The sequence below is a fragment of the Rissa tridactyla genome, chromosome 1, assembly GCF_028500815.1.
Source record: "Rissa tridactyla isolate bRisTri1 chromosome 1, bRisTri1.patW.cur.20221130, whole genome shotgun sequence".
Classification (NCBI taxonomy): domain Eukaryota; kingdom Metazoa; phylum Chordata; class Aves; order Charadriiformes; family Laridae; genus Rissa; species Rissa tridactyla.
In genome coordinates, this window is record NC_071466.1 from 83,284,256 (window position 1) to 83,306,488 (window position 22,233).

Below are 22,233 nucleotides of genomic sequence, written 5' to 3' on the forward strand. Positions count from 1 at the left end.
CCACAGACACAACAGGGTTTTCTCCTGCTCCAGCCAGACCCTCTGGAGATACTGGCATGCACCACCTTGTGATGGGTCTACTTACACGCCTCCTTGCTCGTGGCGCTGGCTCGGGTGTATTGGGAGAAGTGGATTCGTTCGGTGTTTCTGAGGTTGAGCTAAGAGATGAGTTACTGCTTGAAAGTTCTTTGTTCTGCCTTTTAGTTCCAAATGGCAAGAGGAAGGCCACAAAATCTGAAACATCTTTTTGCTCTTCTCTCTGAGAGTCTTGCTTGAGCTTGTAGGCCCGGTCATTAGCAATCACTTGGGACAATGGCATTCCAAAAGCCTGGGGAATAAATTCTGCAACAACAGGAAAATTAATATTTACTGAACATCTGATATTTATTTAGTACAAAAAGAATTTAGTATTAAGCTGTTAAAAAGAAAACCAGTTTGAAGTCCCTTTAAATATATAATAATTCCAATGAGGTACTGTACTGCATCATAATATTAATAACAACATTCAAACGAAAAAATAATAGTGGAGACATGCCAGGTAGTTGTAGCCCATGGTATCTGAATCTGGTTTCCAGTTGGATCGTGCAAGATATACCACACAGAATCTTGGAAAATTAACTGGAAACAGATCTAATTAAGATTTTAACTTCCCCTGAAAGCAACTGGAAGTCAGAGACACAATCTAGACGGTGCAGAGAGCCAACAGAGGTTCCGGCAACCCAATCCTGAGACTGGGGAGCCCAGCTGGACCATGCCACAGCCCTCTCATGTTTCAGGCCCCTTCACCACATTTATTTCTCACAAATGGTGCAGGGCACCAGAGTCGAGGGGTACAGGCACGTGCATGGGTCTCCTTACAGGCGAGAAGGTTAAGCACCTACATGTACAGGGAGCTTGTAAGTGCATCCACTACACAGACTACACCTTCAAGGATATGGTTTTTATTATATACAAGAACTACACTATTTTAAAATACTGGTAAAATTAAACCAGTTGAATAGTGGTGTATCAGTACAAAGGTCCTTTGTAACATTACAAAAGTATATACGGACATACAGAAATACAGGGGAATACAGGTTTCTCTCACCTAACAAAAAGAACATAATCCCATCCCACATCAATACAACTCTAATGTACAAAACCAGCATACACTTCAGGTCTCAAAGTAAAATGCTCAAATGTTTTACCAGAAAAATGTTCCACAGTGCATCAGCCAACTACTAATGCTGAAATTCTCATCATTAAGTTTCAATTCTAGACCTATCTGAGATGAGTAGAGTCAAAACCATTGGGTCACACTGCAAACCAGAACTGTTTTGTGTTCAAATGGAATGAAAAAGTAGCTACGGACTCTATTCATTCTGCTGAAAATGAGTGCAACTTTTACTAGGTTACAGCTTCAAATCTGCCTGTATCAGGAATAAAGCAAGCACTAGAGACTAAAAGCAAATTTATTTTAAGTATGAAAAAAAGGAAAAAAAAACCACACTAAAACCAAACCAAACAACAAAAAAAAACCAACTCAAACAAAAATCTTTATATATTCATCCTCTCTTTAGTCTAAATGACCAGAGGCCATAGTTTCTCCTGGGACTAAAAGCCTGACTAGATCTTTGATGACACTTTCAAATTTTATCTATGCTTGCAATATCATTAAGATTAAAGTAAGGCACTGGAAAGAAGAGTACATTTTGTGAATCTTGACTGAGGACAAGACTAGCTATCAAACTAAAGAGACAAGGGTCTGTTGTTCTGATTTGGTGAGAAACATTACTGCTCTTTAGAAGTATGAAATGTTAAGACATGAACTAAATTTGGTAGCCAGACAAAACTAAATCAGGAAGCAGAGCCTCACATATCAAGCAAGTCTGGAGGTGACCTGTGAGTAGAATGACATCTAAAACCATCTGCATTTAATTTAGGACGAGAAAGAACATCATCACGTGGGCATCAAGCAACGCAGGGATAGCCAGTTCCAGGAGTCCAGGGTTAGACCCGTCCCTCCAGCACACAGCGGAGTGTGACCATAAAATTACGAGAGTATTAATATTAAAAATGTATACTGTTCTGAATTATCTTCCCAATGAACATTTAAGACCACAAACTTGAAACACACATCTGCAATGTCTGGCCATCTAACTGGGTACTTTGTTATACCTCCAGCATCCCTATTTATCTGTCCATCCACAATATTTCCTGAGAAAATGAGCCAAATGGAACCCTGAACAAGAAACATTTCTGGTTTTAGCTCACAGCCACTCCTGCTTCAAATTGGGATGGGACAGCACTACGTAGCCCAGTGATGCCCAATGACATGCTGATGCCATTGATCCTACAGCTCTAGGATCAACTGGGACAAGATCCGCAGGAGACGAGATCTCAGCACTGCTTCTTTAAAGAATTTCATTAAAATGACCCTCTCCCTGACTTCGTTATGTAAAGGCTGGTGTTTTCAGGTTGCTGTTGCTCCTCCTTGAACACTGTCAGGTGTGGGATGCCAGTTTTTTAATTGCTCTTGCTCAAGGTGCCTTTGGAGCAGTGAAAGGACACTGCGCCTCTGCTCCAGGCTGCTTCGCTGTAGGCCTCCTTCTCAGAGGACACGAACCAGTTCCCCGATTTCTCAATGTCTGGCAGAGACGGGGAACTGGATGAAAACCAACTGGCTGATTTTCAGACTAAATACAGATGGAAGTGATGCTGGCTGGCAGCGTAACTACGTTAAAGAATTGGCAAAACCAGTAACTTTTTGTTCGTTTGTTGAAATTAAGAGAATCGGTTGCACCCTCCGCAGACTGGCTACAGCCTCAAGTTCTCACCAAAACTAGTCTGTCTGTGTGCCATGGGGGGCCGCAGGTGGGAGCATGTTTTGCCAACCCCTCTTCAGAAGTATTCAATCCCAACAATTTCCTTGTTGGACAGGTAATGTCATGTCCATTAGAGTGAATGCTAGCCCTTTTGACATTTCAGATTCATTAAAAAAAAAAAAAAGAAGAGTTGTAGTCATGCAAAGTATTTAGCAACCCATTGATGGGGGAGAAAGCGCACTGGGTCAGACATAAGATGTGTAGGGTTGAAGCTCTGGTCTCACACTCAAGGTAAAAGAACCAACTGCCTATTTACCGCTGTAGGCTGGAAATCCCCACTGCTGGAGATGTTCCATTTGTTTGAAGAAACGTTCCTTAGAGCAGGGGCTCAAACATTGGTCTGTTGTATATACACTAAGTGAGTGCCAAAGCTACTAAGTCAGTTACTCCCTGTAAACGCTCCCCAAAATTTCATCACTTATTCAATTAGGAGAGTGGGCAGCTTACAAAGAAATTTTGCAGAAAGCACCATGTAAAAATGCGAAACAACCTGGCAGACTGGGCAATCGGCTTGGAAACACAGACTCATATCCTTAGCCAGCAGCACATAAGGACTCGTCTTTTGATCCATTCTGGTTTTTAGTGTTTACTGGCAAAGGAGACAATTTGCTATTTTGGAGAAGTGCATAATTTCTCTTACCATAAAGTCCATCTTGCAGCTAAGGGAAGTTTCTTAACAAAATTTTGATTGAAACTGCTACGTTCCTAAGCAATCTTTCTGTGTTGTCAAATCAGCATTTTCTAATAAAAAGCAGCACGTCGCAGAAAAACTCCCAGCTAGATCAAATAAGAGTTTCAGTGATCAGAAATCCTTTTCTTTGGTAATCGAATTATGATATCCAGGATGTTGACCCATAAGGTTAGCTTACTTGGCCTCATGCCACCCCATACAAGTATAGTTTTGGAGACTTCTCTGAAGTTGCAGCTGGTGAAAATTGTTGTTTCCATCCCACAAACCATAACACTCTATTAAGAACCAGTGAGGTCTATACTCTAGACCCTATTGAGGCCTTCAATGCTAATAAAGTGGAGAGCATACAATACAGCAACTTTGGATAGTCTCCTTAGCACTTTGGGTTTTTTTCTTAAGTACAGCTTAAATGCTGGTTTTGAGCTGCTAAAACCCTGTGACCAAGATCTACTGAGGTGCTTGTACTACCTCTACTTAAACGAAAGGATTAGAGTAGAAGACAGCTCAGAGAATAATGTGCTTTAAAAAGGATATTTAAATGGAGAGGGGTCTTTAAGTCAACCTCCCCAGCTAGCCAGACTGGGTAATTCTGTTTTGCTAACTGAAATTAATTACTCTGGATCCACAGAGAGAGTGATGGAAGCAAGAAACTAAGGAAAATGGAAACCTTGATCCACGACGGGAACAGCAAAACTCCTCCTGTCCAAAGGTTCGTCAAAATTCTGCACTGACTCCAGAAGACTTGAGATAAGACAACATTCTCAGCAGCTTAGCTGAAACGCTCTTCTCCAGCTAGTCGTAGCTCACTGACCTTCAAGAAGTGATACAAGGCCTTCCCAATTACTTAGGCTTTTTCTGTGGGTAGATCTTCTTTTAAAAAAAAAAAATAAAATTAAGCAGTTCTTCAGTCCTTTAGTTGACTTTAGTACAAAATATGACAGTGTTGCTTAAAAAACTCTTTTGTATGCCTAGAGAGCATGAGAAACATTTTTGAAGTTTTTAAAAAAGCACAGTGGGGTGCTGGAAAGGCTTGGAAAAACCACACTTCTGATAAACTATAATAAAACAGAAACTTCATCTATTCAGCTCTCTCCTTAGGCTGTGCCAAGGCATACTGACATCATGATAGGTTGAATTACTGAAGAACCAAGGCAAACATTAAGAAATACCTCTAAGTTTACTGAGCATGGCCGGGAAGTAAACATGGAAGACGTTTTCAAGAATTCTGAACTAAAGAAAAATCAAACATCTACTGCTGGATCTGCATAAGCCACCGAGTTACCAGGATAGCCTTTTCTTAGAAACTCCAGCATACACAGCAGCTCTGCTAAGGCCCCACAGACGAACCTGTCAAGTATTTACATTCCACACAGAAACATCAGCAAAAAGAATGATTCTCAGTTGCTCAACAAATCACGTAACAAGTGATTATTATTTCTGAGCAAGTCTCTTAGTTCATCTGTAGGGTTTACTAGAACCAAGGCAAAATGGAGCTGGTTTACTGCTAAAATATTCAAGGAGCAATCCTTTCTGGGAGGGATCTTTCTCCGGAATGCCCGTGTGTACTTTCCAAGTAGGCATGCTGTCGCTGACCCCTGTATCACTGACAGGAGATGGACAAAAGGCTCCACATTTCTGCCATCAAAATTAGCAGTGAATTTGTAAGGGAACAGCACCCAGCCGCCAGCATGCAGAGCATCCTGAGAATTTCATATTCCAAGCAGCACTGACATTTTACGGCTCCTCCGGCCTGAGTACTGTTTGTCAGCAGCTAAAGCAAATGTTTGGAGATATATGTAGACAGCACAATTGAGAGTCATGATGGCCATTAATAACAAGGAGGCTGGGCAGAGGAAAGCAAAGACGCTGAATGATGGAAGCCGAGAATATTGCTTAAATATCTGGGTGGAGAGCTGCTCTCCTATTTCGTCTGTTTACATCCATCAAGTTTTGCTATATCCTGCTCTGGTGAGTCACTCAGAGATGTAAAAACAATTGAAAACACACTTGGTTTAGGATTTTTCCTCTTTTAATGAGATGACGACAAATGTACCTGTCAAAAAGGACAAAATAAAGACATGAATCTCATTTAAAGTGCATTCAATCCCACTTCAGTGTCTTTGTCGGCCTTCAGAAGTATAACAGTTCGCTGAAACTCTCACACTTAATAGACAGACAGGTTGACTGACTGATCCATCTAAATAAAACATGATGTCAGGAGAGTAAAAACTCCACAGATTGGACCAAGTCCTAAAATATGACTGATTAGATCTCCAAATAGTCCCAGAAGAAATGAGTACCATATCCTTTTGGTTATGCTTTTCAAGTACAACCACCCGCTGGGGCGGGGTGGGCAAGAACAGCGTTGGGCACAAATCGGAGAGGTGGTACCTCCACAGAGAGAGCAACTCCAGAGGTCTATACCCACCCTGGGGCAGTTCAGTGCACGTCAGTGCTAAAGGAGAGGGACTGGCAGGCAAGACCAAGGGCGCAAGTCCTCCCTGTTCTTTCTCAGGAGCTGCCCACACAAAAGACACATCATTGACTACACGCACTAGGAACTGCACAAGGTTCACGCCTTGTGCACCCTGCAGCAAGGCCTCCATCGTGTGTCCCTGCTGACCAGCATGGTGGCCTTCTTTTCCACCTTTTTGGCTTCCTGCACCGAGCACATCTCGGTGATCTTTGTCTGCAGCACACACACAGGATGACACAAAGCTGTGTGATTGTCAGAATTAACCTTCAGGAGCCTATATAGCCAAAAAAAAAGACTTTTCAGGTGGCACGTAGTCCAGGCGAGACCTAACAACATGGTGCCCTCAGCTGTTACTTGGTCCTGGTATGCGGGGTCTCCCAGGTCGAGATATGGGAAACTCAAAATATTTGGAATTAATTATATACTCTTCTAACTGCAACTGAGCTTGTAAATGTGATGCTGAAGGGATGGAAATGCTGTTTGCACTAAGACAGATGCAACTCGACTGTATAAAGTGTTCTGGAAATTGGCTTCCCTGCTTCCCCTCCAACATCCTGTGGCCTGGTGTCGCTGTTTCCTTCTCACAACAATGCAGTTGGACTAGTTACTAAAAAAAACGACCCACAAAACCCCAATAAGAAAATGAAGGAAGGCATTCCTTATGGGCATGAGGACTAGGGACATGCCCAGGTGGTTAAGTGCTCCTGGCCCTTTTTGTGAGCACACCCACATCCATGGTGTGGAGTGTTTGTTTGGACTGATTACCCAGAAATAGAAGATGCTCTCTTTATAAAATAAATGGTAGAAATGCTTGTTAAAAAACCACCATGGAATGGATCAGGATGAAAATTCCAGCTCGCTGTGACACACATGCCACGGGAGGTTAACTCTGACTCTGGGTGACATGGAGACCACTGTTCGGGGAAGGTGATGTGAGCACAGTGGGCTCATCCTTATGGACATCAGCAGCACCAGGCCTTACTTTTCTCTTTCCAGAGCCAGACTGTCACCTGAAAGTTGGGCAACGCTGTCCCTCCTAACTCCTGAGGGTGGGGGAGATGCTGGTGCTGCTGCTTCTCACAGGGAAACAGACGCCTTTCACCAACTGTGCCAGGCAAACGGCCTGCATGGCACAATCCAGCACCTTCCTGGTTGCTCATCCCCTCTGCCATCATGGACTAAGACTCTGCTCAGCAAGTATCTGTGGGGCAGATGATCTTTAATAACTCAGAAGGGCAGAGAAGAGCACACCAGAAACAACCATGGACAGAAACCATGAGAAGCAGGGTGCCATATGCTGCTATCTGGGCTATTTTTGCGTAACGGCTGTTGTTGGCAGCAAGTAAGAGCCAACGCGGCTTCCTTTTCACTCTGGTTGGAAACGTGACTCCTTCCAATTTCCCGGCCCTCTGTACCCTTACTGACCCACCTGACACCCCTGTCAATACAGATGTCCCGAAGGAAGGACAGAAATATAGATTCTCCTGTTTGAGTAGTGCTGGGGTATTTTCCCCTCAGCGGGTGATCCTGTAATAGTTTATGCGTGGAGAGAGCATGTAAGACATCACTATAAACGACAATAAGGCAGTGGAAGATGGGAGAAAGAGGACAAAAGCAGAGGGGTACATGTTTGAAATGCCTAAAGTTCAAAGAAGGAAAAAAAAAAAAAAAAGGAATTAAAATTAAGTGAATCAGCACAGTGATTTTGAAAAATGCTTGGGTATAGTTAACCAGAAGATATGAGCAATGCTGAAAAACAGGAAGTAGACAAATATATACAAGGATGAGTAAGTACAAAGTGCTGACCTTTGCTGTGGGCAACTACTGAGCCCTTAACAGCAAAGTGCACTCAGAAAATCCATTGGCATAAAACCAGAAAGTATATCCCCAAAGTTACTAACTGAATGGGGTATAAATGCTATCATGGCAAGGCAGACACACAAAAAGTCCCTGAACAGAACTGTAATAGCAGAAAATATTATCTGTAAGTGCTCAACCAGTACAGTCCTGTAATTATCAGAAACAGAGGTCAGCTGAAATAAAACAAGGCTATAAGGAAATCACAAAAGAGTACACGGCAATGTAAGAAAAAATACTGTTTGAAAGATCTTTGTCAACAGAGAATTTAGAGGAATAAAGAGCAACTCCAGGTTAAGCATTTGTATGCATCATCAAAGGAAGTTATCACTTCTCAAGGCACCGCACCAAAGAGGCATTGGAGGAGTTCTGGAAGTGCAACTGCAAAGATCCACCAGGTTTGGGTGACACAGAAAAATTCAGTCTTTGGTGAATTATCAAATCAATTTATTATTGCTAAATCTGCTACTGCAATGAAAAATGCTAGAGTAAAAAGATAAAATGTATTTAAACTTTCAAAAGAGCTACTACATAGAAACTTTCAAAGGAGACTACCAACGTCATGCTAGCCATATGGGGGGAAAGATAAAAGCTCTCAGTGCATCAAAAATTTGAGAGAGACAGAACATTTTTTAAAAAAAGTAGTACGCCGTTTCCTGTTTCTGATGCAGAAGAGCAGCTCACAGACCACTATGAAGATCAGTATCTGGCAAATGCACTGAAAACTGGGGAAGGTTTTGCACGGAACTATGTTGTTTTGCACTTTTAAGTGCATGGAGGACTATGGGGAAAAACCCAAGAAAACTAAGCAACATAACGACTGATTAATTACACTACAGCCAAATGTAATGCATTGACAGGAGCAATACACAATAGATTTTTCCTCAAAGGTGGCTATAAAATCACTAAACCTCTTCCTCAAAGACTATTTCTGCATGTGGGCTCAGTCCTACATGAAGTAATTCTCCTAACAAATGAAAGATTTGGTACTCACAATGCAACATGGGAGGCCACTGGATTTATCCAAACAAATGTGTCAGGGGACTTTCAGTTGTAGAATGGTTAATGCAAATATTTTCCATAGCCATTTTTAAACCAAGAAAATAATAATCCTATATATGAAGTCACCAAATAAACAAAAATTAAAAGGAAAATATTTTCTTCCTGACAAATATCTAAAGTAACTTTGAAATGGGGATGTTCATTTTTTTCAACAGAATTTCAAAGTTCCATCCTTCTGCCAAACCATTTTACAATCAATAACATCAAAGTAACAAAATCACTTCTCTTGTTATAAAGTTGTGTGTTTGTGTGTCTGTTTGTGAAACTGAGGTGTCAATACTGAGTTTTACTACCACTTTTCCAGAACTTCTTTTCAGGAGGGAACTTCTTTTCCATGCAGGAACACATTAGATGCACAATTACCTATGTGCAGAAAACTGCAATTTCAGAGACATTTTTCAGGTCTCAACATCTCAATTTAGTTCAAATCGCTCCAAATTACAGGTCAAGTCCAGTGGATTTGGACCCAGCCCATAAAGCTGATTAGTGTACAAACAAAAGAGCGCAACCGTATCTGTAAATCCATGTCACGTGGAATCTATTAAAATCCAACTGATCAGTAGCAATGAAGCATTTATATATTTTAAACAACAGCTATTTTCCTAAGGTTAAAAAAAGAAAAGCAAACCAACTGACTTGCTTGGGCAAGGCTGGGTTCACATGCTTTGCAAATTGAAAGAGGAGAGTGCAAATGCAGGTAAACAAACTGGATCATGTTATCCAGACCGCACTCTGCACTGGATGGTGAAAACGGGGAGAAAGAGCAATGAAGAAAAGATACAGTCCTTTAACTCCTCCGTTTCTGCCAGGAAATAAGCTTTCCGTTGAAGAGATCTGGGTTATACTAATGATGAATAGAAAAGATAAGGCGTATTTTTCAACTTGGAAATTAGCACCTAGGCAGTACATCATCTGAGTAACATTCTCCTAATCCAGAAAGTATACATTTAAGACTAAAGAAAACTCATATGCAAAACGATGACCCGATCAGTAAATATGCACTCGTTCTATTTTACCTTTGTCTCTGTTCTTCTCCTTTCCTAATGAGTCCAGTTTCTTTCTTAATGACTTCTTCCTCTTTTGTCCATCTGTAAGAGGAAAAAAGAAAAAAAAAAAAAGGGAAGTAAGTGAAGAGAATGAATGCTGAACTAACTGCTGCACAAGCTGTAGGAACATGGAGTGAGATGGCTATGGCACTTGGGAGTCAGGAAGGCTGTGGGGTACATTTCACAAAGGCTAGGGACTGACACAGTCACAGTCCTTCAGCCCAAAGGAGTGCTGCTTTGTTCACCCAAATGCCGAGGTTGTACCGGGGACCCACAATGCATCCTACTGCATGCTGCTGGGCACATCTACACATGCATGGTCACACAGCCCATCTAGCAGAATGGAAAGCTAATTTTGAAGACTTAAGAACGGAAGTTTGTTGCTGGATGCTCTTGATAGCAAGGTACCATAAACTGAAAAGATACTGTTTAGCCATCATCCATGCTCACGAGACTGTGATTCAGGTGTGGAGCTGTAGGCAGTATTTGGAGAGGGATTACTAACCGCCAGAATAAATTCTGCATACCATTCATACCGGTTGGGTGATAGCTGACCACCTTCACATGACCCATCTGATCTGAACTCACACTGGGAGCTTGCAGTTTGGTACAGCATGTCCGGATTGGTTCAGATGGATTAGAGTTTCAGAGAAATTATTGTTCTGCCACCCTATATATCATCCAAGTTTTCACTAAGGTATTAAGGACCAAAGATTTTATGCAATGGCGTAGGCAGGTTCATTCTTGAAACAATTATGTAAAAAGGTTGGCTATCATTATTTCCTTCAGGGGCATCTTTTATAATGAAAAGTCAACAAAAATGCATTTTATTTATTAGGTCTCAACAAATACCAGGGATTAAGACACAGGCTTGCTTTAACTTGTACATTTAGAATTTTTTAAGTTACAGAGCAATATAAAGGGCCTAACACAGGGACTAATACTAACACAGGCACCACTCAAGCTAAAGGCTAATGAACACATACCTTTGCCTTACTGGTTTTGTAATGTGGCAAAAACTCGAAAATGAACACATTGTATCTGTGTTTCACTTTTATGGTAGGAAGGTCACCGAATAATCTGCCTCAGTGTGTTTTTCTAGTTACGTGAACCAGTGTCTTCAGTGGTCTTTTACAGTAGGGAACATACCACAGAGGAGTGAAGCTGATGTTTGTCAATTAACTCTTATGTCTGCAATTAGGGGTCATGGGAGAACACAAGCTGTTTCCCCTTAGCTTTCCCTCAACTCCTATTGAAAGCCATGCCCAGAACACTACTCAACAGACAGCTGGACAAATTCTGACTTTTTTATAGCTATGTAATATCCTTTTGGTTTAAAATCAGCGTTTCTTTTTACCTTATGTAACTGTGGTTTGATTGACTCCACTTGCACTCTGCATTTTTTTTAGAGCATATTTGCTCCCAGCACTCACTTAACTATGATACACAGTTCCTGTCTCTTGAGGTAGATTGTCATTTGCTCGTATGTTAATTCCCCTTTTTCCACACCTGCTCCGGTGAGAATTCATCTCTCTGAAACCAAGCTGACTAGAATGGATAAGGTATTCCGGATGAGAGTTTAGCAATATTATGCTGGTAATTAATTGTGTGGTACGGTCTACGATGAGATTTTCTTTTTTCGTAGCCACATGACAAGTTCATAACTCAAAGTCATACTTTGATTAATATGTCCAGTCTTTTCACACCTTCTGACACTTCCCGTTGATAAGATTGAGTTTATTATAGAAATTCTTCTTTCATCTCTTGACAATGTGAAGAGTTGGTAGCCTGCTTACATACACCTGACAGTACTGCTTGTTTTTATAGGGTTTCCTACTGCCATTGTGTTCTGGCTTTACATATATAAAGTAATTTTCAAATTATTTTTCATGTTATAAATTGAAATTGCTGCTTCACAGTAGCCTTTTGATAGATGACTTACATTTCTTTGGAGTCTTAGAGCCTTATTCTCCAAAGACCTGTTTATTGATATTCTGACATTCCACTGAAGTCTACTGAGATGCAAAAATGAGAACAAAAGCCGAAATTGGACGTAAAATATAGTGCTTTGCTATTATACCCACACAACGGCAACTTCTGGAGTGTTTTAGTGCTGCATAGTCAAATACAACAGAAAGAGAGGAAAAATGAATGCTATTTGGTATTGAACACAGGAATAAACAGCACTCATATCCACGTGGAAAACATGCTAATGACTTTTACAGGAAAACTATCAATGCTTTTTCATGAGCCTTGTTCTTAATGGGTGGTTCTTTCAACTCCAACAGTGAAGTAATTCCTCAGTAAATGACAGGCTGAGACAACATTTGTGCATTTGTCTCTGCAAACCTTGAAATTTGCATACAAGTGACGGTCAGGCCCAGAGGAATGTAAGAAGCAGGAAGCAATTCTGGAGATGGATGAACCAGAAAATACAGAAACCAGTCCACTCGGTGCACTCTTGAGCAAAGAAAGAGATTGCAGAGTGACAGAAGAAAGACACTTACCTTGGGCAAATGGGTGCAGTTCCACTGAAGGCAGTGGAGCAACGACCATTTACATTTACAGTTTACCCCACAGCAGGAGAAAAAGAGTTGCATATGAAAATAAGACTGAGAGGAATCTCAGTGAAAGGCTATAGCTTAGGGGATCTGCCAAGAGGTCTGAGGTCAGTTCCAGTTCTCCTACTCCCCAGCAAAAGACACAGTTAATTACACCTATATTCTGTAAAAATAAATATGTTTTGAAATGATTGTTGATTCAGGTTACATCAGGCATGAACACTGCTGAAATATTCATAATGCGCTTCAAGACTTATGCAGCTCTAGAAGTTTTACATCTTAAATGAACCCAATTCACAATGATGATGCTTAGTACTTATCTGCAGTGTGTTTTGAGAATATAATTAATATCCAAAGGATTCTTGGGAAACAGGCAAACTATTATTACCTGTGCATAATACCTACTGTACATTTAAAAAGTAATTAGCAAATATTTATGCAAAATTGTATTGAATCAACCCAATATGCTATTAAACATGGACTGCTATTTTAATTTGCAGTTTAGAAATGTTTAAACCACTAAGTGATAAATGCTGTCGGGCTTTTTTCCAGCCTTTTGCATATATAACTATCACTTAATATCTTCTTTCTACAGATCAACAATATACTGCTTCTCCAACAGATTCCACTCAAGAATATCAGCAAGAGAAGTACTCAAAAGACAACAACTGTCAAAGTGCAGGAAGCTTCTTTCTTTTTTCTTTGTTAACCTATTCTGGTTTTTCTGAAGAACACCCAACCAGGCGGCTGTGCAGATCTTTTTTTTTTTTTTTCTTTTCAGAAATGAACTTGGTTTGTTCAATGCTTACTAATTTATACGCTCACTGCATTTTTCACTGCAATGCATACATCACTCCCTGGGCATCTATATATTAAGACTAGCCTGATAAATATTTAAAAGACCGAGAGTCGAGAGTCAAGAATCAAACTCCTGAGTGCACATTAAATCGCTACATGACCTGTTTTTCCAAAGTGGTGAACACTTCCAGGTTCAGTTAATACCAAAAAGGTTTTTCTATTTGAAAAATTAGGTCATCTTTTGAGGGCTCTGTCAGTGAACCACAGCCTACAGAATACAAGAGTATTTGCACTTATGTACCAATTTTGGACAAGAATTGAGGAGTTTGACTTCTGAGACGATTATTTTTGAAATTTTGGGCTAAGGTTGAAATCCACCTGCACTGCCATCACTGACACCATTTACAGCCCATTTCAGGGCCTAAATTTCACTCTAAGTGAGACCATGGTTCTACACACTTGGTAATAAGAAGCCATTTTCACGCTGAGGATATATAAATTTCATCTCTAAAAGTTAAAAAAAGGAAGAAAAGAGAACTTTGCATTTTTTTAATGACAGATTTGTCTGTTGCTTTGCACAAGACCACCTACCAACACTACATAGGACTCAAAGAGAGAGAGTGTAGGCTGAATCCCATTACTACTATTTACTTCCAGTATTGCCTCACTCATTTTAAAGTTATGGAAATCAACAAGTCTATTTGGTAGGTACAGATGTTGCTCAGCATAAGCAAAAGCATCATGAATTAGGTATAGGGAATTTGTTCAAGACGATACCATTAGCGGCACACCTGGAATTAACATTCAGGAACTCTTGGCCACCCGTTTCATATGATGCCACTTAATCATCACTATACCGCAAAGCCCTAATCCATTATGTTTTTCATAATTAATATGATATGCAATAAAAAGTACAATAGCACCTGAGCTTTCTAAGTCATTTTTATGACACTATTATGGTATTAGGCTTCAGATCATGGAAAGTACCCTGTCAATAAGCTTGAAGTGAACCTTTAACAAAGATATGATTCTTCAGCACTTTCTTTCCTTATACACGGGCTTGTGGATTATCTGTAAGAATGGAAGTTCCTTTTATGTTACCTACATGCAAGTTTTTGTTAATGAAAAACATAATTCATAAATTAATACAGGGCCTTTAAACTAATTTAACTAAGTGGGGTTTTGACAAAGGAGATCTTCTGTTGCTTATGGCATTACTGAGTAAAAAGAACTCCCCTCTCCACCTACGGGCAACTTCCTTTGCTTACAAGAATTGTTACTGGTCCATTTAGGGAAGAAAATTTGTCATGTTCTACAATTGAGGGTTATTTTCACACAGTATAAAGTTATATGAGAGATGAGTATCATACCCACAGCTCCTTTATCAAAACAGAAATGGATGAAAAGTTGATATTGTGAGATTTCTAAAATACTTCTTCATAGTAGTTACATTCATGGCCATTTTCCCTTAATAGGCATTAGTAATTGGATCTAATTGCATTTAAAGTAAAAAAATAAAAATAGAATGGATTTTCCAAAAGTGTAATCCATTCTGTCTTGACAATTACTACCAATGGCACCACAAAACACCAAGTTTGACCTCTCTTGAGGATTTGTCTGTTCGCTTCACTCATCAAAAGCGACCCATTTCCCAAGTGCCAGTCTCTCGCACTCAGCCTGTGAGCTGAACATCAAGCTACAGTCTCTCTTGCCTACACAATACTGCAAGAAATAGGACTCTGCAATCAGAAAATACTGCTAAATTCTGTTGACAGAGCACAATAAAGATGAGACTGCATTTCATTCACTGACAGTTGCACTGTGTTTGTGGTTGAAGTCGCTTCTTTGTGTCACTATACAAAGCAAGTTTACTTTTGAAGGCACACTTGGACCTGCTCTACTGAAGAAGAGGGTGCTGGTTTTACTTAGCCATTTCTGTGACTATAAACGTCCACCTTGAAATATTTCTTCAGATCAACTTGTTGTTGAAATGCCCTTTCCCCATGCAGTAACTTCCAAAGCACTGCCAGCTGCAGGACAAATGGAAGGCAAACAATTTCAACCAGAGAACCAGGAGCTACACATTTTGGCACGTAAAGCAATATGAAAACAGAAGGGCCTACAGATATTTCCCATCACTCTCTTTCTCCCTGTCACCCGTCCTCAGCAGTACACACACAAGGAGATCTCCATCAGTGATGCAGATTCTTATAGTCCTTCAGAAGCCTTGGACTATCTCCCTGTTTTTCACACTGCTTCTGCTTAATGGCTTATGTTGCTCTCTTTATTTCACTTTGATTTAAATCAGCGCTCCTTTGTGGTCATCGGCCTGCAGCTGATGGAAGAAAAGCCATATTCATTCAAGCGCATCCCTCAGCTGCAGCCGTGACCTTCTAGGTGGCAGCCGGCTCACACGTGGTCACCTCAGCCCACGGAGATGGGTTTGGGCTGCCCGCCACAGGCACCACAAACGTTCCCGGAGGCAGCTTCCCTCTTACGCGCTGCTTTTTCTGCTGCAGCAAACAAGCTTCAGCATTTCCCTCTCTGGGAAGTTCCTGCTGAACGTGTTTATGGCAGAGTCAAAGCCTGCTCTTCAGGAGAAAGGCTGCGGCTCCCCGTGGGCTGTGCACGGGAGGAACCAGAGCCGGCGTGTTGGAGCCCTCTGGGCAGGAACACTGCCTAACACAAACCCTTCACAGGCAACGGTGAGAAACTGGATGCGGCGCGGGGCAAGCCAACCAAGCAGGAAACGACGTTCTCAGCAAAACACAGCATATACAACACCACCACTTGAGAAAACCCACAACCATCAGACAAAAGGGTGCTTTTCATTCTCTTCCTCATCTCATCAGACTCTTTGGTACCCCATGGTTAGTGCATCTTGTTCGGATATAAGCTTCAATCCCTTTGGGCTAAGGCATTAATGATTGTTAAAATGAAACATGGAGGAATTACAAAGTCCAAATGTGCAGGTTTAGGTGATGCTGCTGCTGGAAGTTTAAATCCTGCATTATACACAATCTCTTTATTGTGGAACAGTAAAGAATGCAGTTATACTGGTATATGAAATAAATTATCTAGAAAGTATTCATAAGATGCCGTGGAACCCGCCTAGAAGGCAAAAGTGCTGGAAACCTCACCTGCTTCAAAAGAAAGCTGCATCCCTACAGGGACCTGAGTTTTATTAATCAAATAACACTTTACAATAACCTTTTGTGATCCTGATACAATTTTTTTAAAAAACCCACCAACTCTCCTTGCCACGTATTAATAGATTTTTGATGCTGCACGCCTATTCTGAAGGCAAAGGTGATATAACGATTTACACCAGCTGAGCCTATTTTCAGTAGACTGTCCTGCCTTTCAGGAAAACACATCTAAAAAATGTAGTTCCAAACTGGAATCAAATTTATTACAGTGAAAAATGCACCATTTCTATTGAAACTTATTCTCAAGATCTATTTATATCAGAAAGAGCAATGTCCCAACTTGCTGAACAAAAAATGTTACATGTTGGAAAACAGCAAGACACAGATATAGTCTATAACTGTAATGAGAGAGGTATGAACCCGTCTTCATTAAAAAAAAAGTTTACTTTGGGCAATGCTGTAATTCAGATAGCAAATACTACTCAATTCCTGTGGACAGAGGAATCATAAAAAAACACCACATTTCAGCTCCGCTTGCCTACACCTTTCCTAGTGTATATAAGGTTTTAAATAGTCTCCAAGTATATATGTGTTGAAAGAAAATAACTACTTTGGTATTTTCAAATACGTTCTTCTGTGATTCCAGCTGCCAGTCCTTTTTGGCACCCAACTTGGGGTTTGAAGGGTTAGATATAACGACAGGTTTGATTGCAATGTGCTACATCGAATTTATAGCTGTTTTTACTGTTTAGCTATTAATTGGCAGGCTCCTGTGCTTACCATGGGGCTTGCTTGCCTTCGTAAACGAGAGTCTAGCACTCATTAGTGGCTGCTTTTTGCTTTTGCTGCTTGCTGTACTGCTTATCATCTTATTCTGCTGTGCCTGGGAACATTTTGATAACAGCAATGGCGATGCGCCTGGGCTGGCAGATGGCCAGGGCACCGCTGGTGTTTCTGTGCTGCTGTACTGAACATCTGCAACTCCAGTGTGAACCCCAGTAGAAGGCACTGCGACCTGTGGATGAGTCCACGCGGGAGCTGGACACCCTGAAGCGTGTTTCAAAACATCAAACCCCAAACAAATAACAAAAAGGAGCCTTGATGCTGTTGTACGGGATAGGAAAAATATAAATAACAGCTCTAAAACTGCCTTCAGTCCACTGGAGGCAGGGGAAAATTGACTGTCTCCTGGCATCAGTTACCTAAATAAGAAGTCGTTTTATAATATGGAGGGGGAGAGTAGTCTGATGCCATTCCTAGTCAAAATGACTCTTGATTTTATAAGAAGGAGAAGAATTATCTTTAATCCCAGCACTATAGGGTGGGCTAGGGGCAGACCAGATATTAAGTTGCCAGCATTTAGCTTGCATTGAACTTTTGGTGTATTGATAAGCTGGCTTGCATGCCTGTAGCGGCAGGCGAAGCAGCAACTAAGTTTCTCTACATCTCCCTTAGAGCTTTCCCCCGGGTTACTCTCAGCGTGAGCACGGGTTGAGCTTTTCAAACGAAGAGGATATTTCCCCAGCTCTCTGGAATTCAGGGGACCCACCGGTGTTCCCAGAGGTGGTTCAGGGCACCCAGGTCCCCACTGTCTTCTGACCATTGCTTTAGTGTTATGAACCCTTCATCCAAGTCTTTCCTCAGACTCTCACCTTAAAGAAGGACTGTGCAAGAAAATAAAACAGCCTTCATAACTTGCTCTCTCCAGGATTAATTAAACCATTCCACAATTCTCCTGCTCAGAGCCTTGATGAAGAAATGAAATGAGCGAGGAGCTTTTAGTGCAAGGAAGTGATATCAAGGTGGAGAAGGTCTCTCACTGGACAGGTTGGTGGCCCCAGTAATTGAGATACTATCCCTTTGAAAAATGACCAACGAATCTTCTTTCTAATAATGTTTCATTGTAACAATTATCTGGCCTCTGTATCATCAACCATCTAGCTTACATACTTTTTTATTAATGAAAAGGAACAGGTGTTGAAAATGTAAACCACACAGACAAAAGGCACAATGAGCTCTGCAGAGAACACTTGGGTCGACTTCCTGCACAGAAATAGTCACATAGACATTTGTCTAATCTATTCTTAAAAAGCCTTCAGCAGGAGATTAGGTCTCCATTAAATCTCGAGGTAGCCTTTTCAGTGTAAAAGCCTAATACAAAGATAGATACAGTACCACAGCGCTGACAAAATAAATCTATCTGTAGTCATCTTATCTTTCCTAACCACTAGAGACAAAACGTAGACTTCTGGCACCAACCACAGTAACTCCACTGAAACCATGCCTTTGAAGAAACTTTAGAAACTAACTCTTCTACCCAAGGCAAGAAGAAATCCTCATCAGAAGTACTTCCCTAATGCACTTTTGAAAGGAGCAATACCCATAAGACAGCTGAAATAAATCTGATTTTCGCCTGAAATTTTTACAAGATGTATACTAGAATACACATTAAGGCAAAGCTCTGCCAAAGGCGAGTAGAACATGGAAATTAGCAGGCTGCAATGTCAGTATTCTTAATAAAGGTTAAAAAGCTGCTCACACAGGATGTATTTATTAGTATTTATTCTTTGGCTTTGAATTGTAACAAAGCACAAAATCTTAAGTCACTATAGAATCACCACACACTTAAGTGGATTATTTGCAAAGCATAGGACAGCAAAGTTGAGTGTTCAAAAACAAAGTGCTACATCAAGTAATAAACACAGATTTGGCAGAACACAATACCTCTATTACACTAGTCTTCTCACAAAGATTTAGAAACCAAACAAAAAGAATCAAATCCACCTAATTTTGCAAAGCAGAGCGTTTTAGATCCTCTGTATGTGTGTTTTGCGTCCTAACAGTGGTTCGCTCAGGTTGTTTGTCTGAATTTTTCAATACGGCCAATGGTCATGAGTAACGTTGTAAAACGGAAGCTGAGATTTCCATGTGGCGTGCTAATACACACAAAATAGTGAATGTTTTTATATGTACTTATAGACAATAGCTATCTCAAGTGTGCTTTTAAGGAACAGAGAGGAGGTTTTTTTATGTCTCAGAAGTAATTTCTAAGCTCAGTGGGACTTCACATCAAATCTATAATCTATCTGTAAGAGCAGTATTCTAAACCCACAACAGTCAGCATCTAAATAAGAAGCTGCCCTAATAATGAAGACCTCTGGCCATGATTCCATCTCCAGTAACTAAGCCTCATGACATTTGCATATGCAAATGTGGATCATTATATTTCCCTGTTTATCTTTGGAGGTTCAGCAAGATCTCTTCCCTTCATTGTGATTCCCACTGCAAGACTCCTGCCCAGTGAGCTCCGCAGCAAAGTGGTCCTTCAACATCCATCCCTGTCCCCATTCCCTTCCTCTGCCTTCCCAAAACACATCTACACAACAAGTAGATTCTTGGAAGTTACACAAATCTTTCTTTAATGATGTTGTGTTATACACTAATTTTTCACATTCACGTTAAAGGTTCACAATAATGGATTCCACCAAGAAGGGTAGCATTTTCTACTTCGGTTCTGTATTCATATAACGCTGAAGAGAATGCAGGCTGCTTCCCGATCAAAGCTCCTAGCACAAAATACAAACTAATTATTAAAAAGACAAACTTCTTTTGTTTGTAATGAGTTTTGTAGTGAGTAAAAACATTTGCTTTTAAAACGATTAGCTTATCTCTGACTGACAGAATAGATACGCTGAATAAAGTATTCCTAATGTAAACAGACACCTAAAACCTGCTATGTGATACAAGAAAATCTTGGCAATCAATTTGCTGAGCATTACAGAGTCTTTTACAAAAAACTGCCCTATAGCAGAATTTAAAAAGGGAACAGATCACTACAAACTTCCTTATATTTTGAATATAATAAATTATTTCCCCTGTTCTACTGTTAGAAAAATTATGATCTTGCAAGCTTCATGTATTTCCATTTTTGTCTTGTCTCAATGGTGGCAAAAAGTCAAATTTGGGAAAAAAAAAATCACAATAAGAAATTTCTGCAAATTTCTATATTGTGAGGGAAAAAAAATAAAAAAAATTTTTTTGGCTGGCTTATCTCCCTGACTGGAAAAGCTCCTGTCATCTTCACTTTGACAAACTCCTGTGTAGCAGAGTGCAAGGCTGCGCGCTCTAACAACCTCTACCCTGCAGCAGCTGGGAATTCTCCTAGCTTAAAACATTAAGTCAGTTTTAGTTTCTTTTTTCCAGACTGAGAGAGATTGGATTGATTTTCCCAGGAGGAAAAAAAAAAAAAAATCCTCAGAAAAATCCATGTTTCCATTGAAAATTTTAATTTGTGGGGAGGGCGGGCGGGGGAAGCTTCTATCTAAAAATCAGCAAGTTGCACAGTTTTCATCTCTAAGCCTAATATAGCAAGCCTGATACAGTAGATACAAGATTTACTAACATAGTGTAAAGGAGCAGAATTCGGCTTACAGTCTTGCTCATCTTTAATATAATCTTCATGAACACGGCTATATTGAAAGAAAATCCATGGACTCACAGAATCATGTCAGAGACAGTATTTATAGGAAAAGAACTGGCAGAGGTTGGCATCAAGAGGGGTGGTAATAAGCCTCTTCACTTGAAAAGTATACTGATGCCAACTCAAAAGCATCCAGTCTGTAATCCCATAGCTCCACAAAGTATAGGCTACAGTTTACTTAGATGCTTTCCACTGTTACAAGAGCCCATAAAGTATATAACATGGTCACTGATTAAAAACAATGGGCAGCTTGGAGCCCTCACAAAAATGCAAATGCAGATAAAAATCATACTCGCTCTCTGCGTTAAGGAAAATGGATAATGAAATACAATGTCAAGTAATGTAAGCAAAAAACAGATCCAAAGAACTAGTCCCTGCCAAAATAAACAAGAAGCGGAGAATGCATAACTCTGAATTCCCATTTTTATTCAGAGCTTAAATGGAATGTACCGGGGGCAAAGTGCACCAATGAGCAATAAAAATTCAGAAAGCCCAACTATGTATGTTTCTTCCATTTCAGAGATGGGGTTGTCTCAGTGCTTGGTCTGTAATCACACTCTTACCCAGCCCTCCTCCTTCAAATTTGCCTTACTAAAGCAAGTCATGCAGGAGGTTAATGCTTACTTCATGTGAGCTGATGCTCAGCATCACACCCCTACTGGAACCGGCTACAAAACTTGCATACAAAATTGTACAACAGCACATGTTCCAGCAGCATAAGCAATATCTTCCCTTAAATGACCGGGACTGCATTTACGTCTCTAAACCCAACATTAAATCATATTCATTGTAACTGATATATTTGGCAATCTCTCTCCGCAAATGTCCCAGTAAGTCTAAAAAAATTAATTCCCTCAGAAAGTGGAACACCTGCTCTAACTACTGAAACTACTGTGTGTGACATAGTTGCTATAAATGATAAGAAATTGCGTGGGTATACATCCTTGTCATGGGTGGCATCAACACAGTAAACAGTCTTCTTGATAAAGGCACTTAATTTCTTTTATTACATTTGGTACGCTTGCTAAAATACCTGGGTATTGTTTAATAATGCTTATTGTCAGTTCTGGAAAGCAAAGACAAATTCTGTGGCTCACCCTTGGATTTTCCCTCCAAATTATATGAAAAACATTAAAATAAACCCAAAGGCACAAAGCAAACGTATGCAACACTTGTACCAAAGTGTAAACATACTCTGGTATGTGGTGCGTGTTAAAACCAAAATACTGCATCAATGTAATGTTAAGGT

At 40.3% G+C, this 22,233-nt stretch overlaps 1 protein-coding gene across 5 annotated transcripts in view; it reads right to left on the minus strand.

The window, feature by feature from the left end:
* Nucleotides 1-22,233, minus strand: part of ARHGAP6 (Rho GTPase activating protein 6) — a 343,882-nt gene that overhangs the window by 36,209 nt on the left and 285,440 nt on the right. For all 5 annotated transcript variants that reach the window (XM_054182853.1, XM_054185159.1, XM_054184310.1 and 2 more), the window contains 2 exons: nt 9,967-10,038; nt 86-342 (listed from right to left, as the gene is read on the minus strand). In XM_054182853.1, coding sequence (XP_054038828.1) covers nt 86-342; nt 9,967-10,038 — 329 coding nt within the window. The remainder of the gene's footprint in view (nt 1-85; nt 343-9,966; nt 10,039-22,233) is intronic.